Genomic DNA, 5,109 nt, shown 5'->3' on the forward strand with positions numbered 1-5,109 from the left:
GGGGGGGGGAGGGCGACCGGCTACCCCCTCTCGCTGCCAGCACTGCGACCACGGGCGGTACCACGAGCGCGTGCGAGGATGGGCGACGGGTGAATGCGCGCGAGGGGAGGGACAAAAGCTGCGCTTGAGCTTGACGCGGTAGCGGGGCCCTTCCCTTTGCGCATCACTTCAGCGTGGACAAGTAACGTGTGTCCGTCAGGGCAGGCCCGTGCGGCTGTATGACGCGGCGTTACGTGTTTTGCTGTGTTCTGATCGACGCGCTTCCAAAAAACCAAATAAAATCAGTGTGTTCCAACCCGTGCCTGTCCTGGAGATCCGAGTCTTCCAGATGCAGAGGCCTGTGGCCGCAAGGAGGCCAAGCACCGTAAGGATGTACTCCAAGTATTTCCAGGAATTAAACTTAAGTTTAAAAACCCTCAAGAGACCAGGAACAGATTAAGATGAAAGCAACCGGGGGGCGATAGGCAACTCTGCATTGCCATACCCCAACACCAGGGTCTCAAAGCGAGGGCCAGAAGGTAGGACGGAGAAGGTAAGCACGAGGTAAGTCTGAACCACAGCGCCGATGGCTCTGCAGGGTGAGCCCCTGGCTCAGCCACGATGGAGTCCACCGGTGCCTTGGCAGCAGGGTACTCTGAACAGAACGAGAAACACAGGAACGTGCGAAGTCCAGAAGCTTTGGCACAGGGAGAGGCTGAGGAACACCAGTGAGGAACGGCGAGAGTACAAACCTTTATTAAAAATAAGATCCTATAAATAAAATAGGAAAGCAAAAGCCTTTTTCCACTCGCTTCCTCCCTGCACAAATCAGTTGCTTCAGGTTACTCCCACAGCCTGACGCCTCGTGAAGAGTAAGGAGTTGCAGCAAATCCATGCTGGAAAACAAGGAATTAGGCCCAGTAACACAACTGCATAGAGGCGACACGGCAAGAGCATTTTCTTGGCCATCTATGAGAAGGCAGACGTCTCTGAGCATCTGTGAACTGCGCGCGGACGGGAAGATCAGGAGGTGCCACACAACTCTTCCACACCTGGAAGAAAGAGAACTGGGGATGTGAGTCACCACACGCCTCCCTCAGCGGACCGCTCTCACAGCCAAGCCCCACCGATGCCCTGAACACCCACAGGCGTGTCCTAAATGGCAGATAGTAAGGCGAGAGACTGACTAAGCCTTGCTCTGGTCTGTCCTCTCACTACCACTTCCCTCCACAAACAATTTAGAAGTTTTGAGGTAATCTTTTCCCGGAGGCAGCTCACTCCCAAGTCCACCCTGGAAAGCCCCGTACGTCTGAGGCACCGCCCAAAGCCCCCCGCTAGCCAGAGGGCCTCGCACTCCGCCTTACCCGACGGCTCCGGGTTACTGCACCAGTCTGTAGGTGATGTAGCGGCCCGCAGTCTCGCTCGGCCTGATGATCTTCACTACCTGGAAGGCCGACAGAAGGCGCTCATGAGGGAGAGAAGCTTCCGGCAGTGAGTGTGCCCTGCAGGGCTTCCCTGCCCGACACGGGCGCGTGCGCAGACCAGAGAGCGTGGCTGTAAAGCTGCGGCACTCGGCAGCCAGAGGCGGCTGGCGCTGAGCTCCCTGCTTCAGCTGGGGGTGCAGCATGGAAGTGCCACCCCCCCGTGCAATGGGAGAGGACAGAGCGGGGCTGGTGCCATGTCTGCTGCCTGTTCCCAGCTGGTGCAGTGGGCAGCCGAGACCGCTACCTCCTCGCTAGAAGTCTGCTCAGCTTACACGCGCTCGTACCTAACCTACCACAGCTCCTACGCTGGAGATATCCCTTCCTGCCTCCAAGAGTTCTGAAAAACCATAGAGGACCTCAGCCCCTTGCCCTGCCCACAGGGAACCATTGCCTGTGTCTACTTCTCCCTTACCTGGCCACGCTTTATTCCGAAGTACCGGGCCACAGGATCCCCGGCCTGTATCCTCGGGAGCTGGTTCTCTCTCAGCTTACTGTGCAGAGAGTCAAGGAGAAGCTCGCCCAGCAGGACACACAGCTGGCCCAGGTGCCCGTTCGTTAGCACAGCTCACTCAACGCAGCAATAAGCTGTCGCACGCAGATGTATTTGTTTGCAGCCCAAAGTGGGCACGCATCACACCCGTGCAGGGAGGGAAGGAACAAACAAAGGATACTATCTGGCCAGCAGCTCAGTTACCTCTTCCTTTGTCATGACAACATGCTCTGGGACCAACTGTAAACAGTGGGGGAGAGAGGCTGTAAGATTAGAAAGCCAGAGGAAGCGCCTGGCTCCTCACAGCGTCGGGGAAGCAGCACATTTGTAAGGAAGAAAACAATGACTGCATCACTCAGCCCAGCCTTCCAACCAAGAGGGCTCTGGGAGCAGCCCCAGCCCCAGCTCAGACTGATCATCCCACCCTTGCTCCGCTGCCTGGCACCGCTCACCTCGTGTTCTGTGATGTTTATCAGGAGCTCTTGCTGCAGGAACTGCTCCAGGATGTATTTGGGAGCCATATCTACCAGGGACTGAGAAGGGAAAGGTCTGTCAGGCTGCAGCACTGCTCTGGGACAACCCTGCCTCTGCTCAGACCTGCTCCTCAGTGAACACCACTCACTGCAAACGTGGAACCACTGCACTCGCGCTCACACCGATACAGCTATGCAGGCAAGGAGGGCACAGACCTCTTGACCACTGGCAAATCAGCCTCCTGATGGGCTATCCGCTGTTCTTCTGGGGCCAGAAGGACGAGAGGAAACGGCCTCAAGTTGTGCCAGGGCAGGTTTAGATTGGATATTAGGAAAAATTTCTCCATTGAAAGGGTTATTGGGCACTGGAACGGGCTGCCCCCGCTGAGTGCCCATCCCTGGGGGTATTTAAAAGCTGGGCAGATGCGGTGCTTCGGGACAGGGTTTACTGGTGGACAGGTACGGTTGGGCTCGACAGTCTTACAAGTCTTTTCCAACCAAACAATTCTGTGATTCTATGACCAGAACCACTCATTCCGGTTAAATGCGATGCGCTTGCCTGCTAAGCAAGCTCCTATATTAAGGTACAACAGGCTTTAGCGATTTTATCTGGAAGGAAATTCCCAGCTTTTGTTAACCTAAAGCAGCACTGGAGAGCATCCCCAGGGTGCGGTAAAATCAGCCTCCTGATGGGCTATTCGCTGTTCTTCTGGGGCCAGAAGGACGAGCGGAAACGGCCTCAAGTTGTGCCAGGGCAGGTTTAGATTGGATATTAGGAAAAATTTCTCCATTGAAAGGGTTATTGGGCACTGGAACGGGCTGCCCCCGCTGAGTGCCCATCCCTGGGGGTATTTAAAAGCTGGGCAGATGCGGTGCTTCGGGACAGGGTTTACTGGTGGACAGGTACGGTTGGGCTCGACAGTCTTACAAGTCTTTTCCAACCAAACAATTCTGTGATTCTATGACCAGAACCACTCATTCCGGTTAAATGCGATGCGCTTGCCTGCTAAGCAAGCTCCTATATTAAGGTACAACAGGCTTTAGCGATTTTATCTGGAAGGAAATTCCCAGCTTTTGTTAACCTAAAGCAGCACTGGAGAGCATCCCCAGGGTGCGAGGCTGAGCTGGGGAATGCCACTGAGGTGCATATCTGGAAATAATGAAGCTATTTCCAACCTTCTAGAGGTGGTTTGGGTCTCCTTGTGCTGAATCTGAGACTGCAGGAGAGCATCAAACTCAGACCTACAAGACCTACAGCAGTAGAGCTGCTTTGGCCACAACCGCATCCTCCACCAGCCCATTTCCAACCCTGTGTCCTCTCGGTGTGCATCCTGTCTTCCTCTGAACACAACATAACCAGCCCCACAGCCCGAATAGAATGATAGAATCACAGAATGTTTTGGGTTGGAAGGGACCCCTAGAGGTCACCCAGCCCAACACCCCTGCAGGAGCAGGGACACCTTGAACCACATCAGGTTGCTCACAGCCCCGTCCAACCTGGCCTGGGATGTTCCCAGGGATGGGGCCTCCACCCACTCTCTGGGCAACCCCTGCCAGGGTTTCACCACCCTCGGTGTAAAGAATTTCTTCCTTAGATCCAGTCTAAACCTACCCTGGTTTAGTTTAAAACCATTACCCCTTGTCCTGTCACAGCTGGCCCGACTAAAAAGGTTTTCCCCATCTTTCCTATAGGTATTCAATACTCCCTTAGGTACTGACCGGCTGCACTCAGCTCTGCCCGCAGCCTTCCCTTCTCCAGGCTGAACACCCCCAACTCTCCCAGCCTGGCCTCAGAGCAGAGGGGCTCCAGCCCTTGGATCATTTTAGTAGCCCTCCTCTGGCCTCATTCCAACAGCTCCATGTCCTTTTGGTGCTGAGGGCTCCAGAGCTGGACGCAGGGCTCCAGGTGAGGTCTCCCCAGAGCAGAGGGGCAGAATCCCCTCCCTCAACGCTGGCCACGCTGCTGGGGATGCAGCCCAGGGTAGGGTTGGCTTCTGGGCTGCCAGCGCCCATGGCCGGCTCATGTCCAGCTTTTCATCCCCCATTGGGAGCCATATCTACCAGGGACTGAGAAGGGAAAGGTCTGTCAGGCTGCAGCACTGCTCTGGGACAACCCTGCCTCTGCTCAGACCTGCTCCTCAGTGAACACCACTCACTGCAAACGTGGAACCACCGCACTCGCGCTCACACCGATACAGCTATGCAGGCAAGGAGGGCACAGACCTCTTGACCACTAGCAAATCAGCCTCCTGATGGGCTATTCGCTGTTCTTCTGGGGCCAGAAGGACGAGCGGAAACGGCCTCAAGTTGTGCCAGGGCAGGTTTAGATTGGATATTAGGAAAAATTTCTCCATTGAAAGGGTTATTGGGCACTGGAACGGGCTGCCCCCGCTGAGTGCCCATCCCTGGGGGTATTTAAAAGCTGGGCAGATGCGGTGCTTCGGGACAGGGTTTACTGGTGGACAGGTACGGTTGGGCTCGACAGTCTTACAAGTCTTTTCCAACCAAACAATTCTGTGATTCTATGACCAGAACCACTCATTCCGGTTAAATGCGATGCGCTTGCCTGCTAAGCAAGCTCCTATATTAAGGTACAACAGGCTTTAGCGATTTTATCTGGAAGGAAATTCCCAGCTTTTGTTAACCTAAAGCAGCACTGGAGAGCATCCCCAGGGTGCGGTAA

General features: G+C 55.1%; 1 protein-coding gene across 1 annotated transcript in view; it reads right to left on the minus strand.

The window, feature by feature from the left end:
* Positions 1-719: 719 nt before the first annotated feature.
* Positions 720-5,109, minus strand: part of POLR2E (RNA polymerase II, I and III subunit E) — a gene marked incomplete at its 5' end in the record, with an annotated part of 6,015 nt that continues 1,625 nt past the window's right edge. Inside the window, 5 exons of the mRNA XM_035895605.1 lie at positions 720-1,031; positions 1,344-1,423; positions 1,876-1,954; positions 2,135-2,193; positions 2,406-2,486. Of these exons, the coding sequence (XP_035751498.1) occupies positions 1,358-1,423; positions 1,876-1,954; positions 2,135-2,193; positions 2,406-2,486 (285 nt within the window). The remainder of the gene's footprint in view (positions 1,032-1,343; positions 1,424-1,875; positions 1,955-2,134; positions 2,194-2,405; positions 2,487-5,109) is intronic.

Source organism: Egretta garzetta, unplaced genomic scaffold, assembly GCF_000687185.1.
Source record: "Egretta garzetta isolate BGI_Z169 unplaced genomic scaffold, ASM68718v1 scaffold396, whole genome shotgun sequence".
NCBI classification, from domain to species: domain Eukaryota; kingdom Metazoa; phylum Chordata; class Aves; order Pelecaniformes; family Ardeidae; genus Egretta; species Egretta garzetta.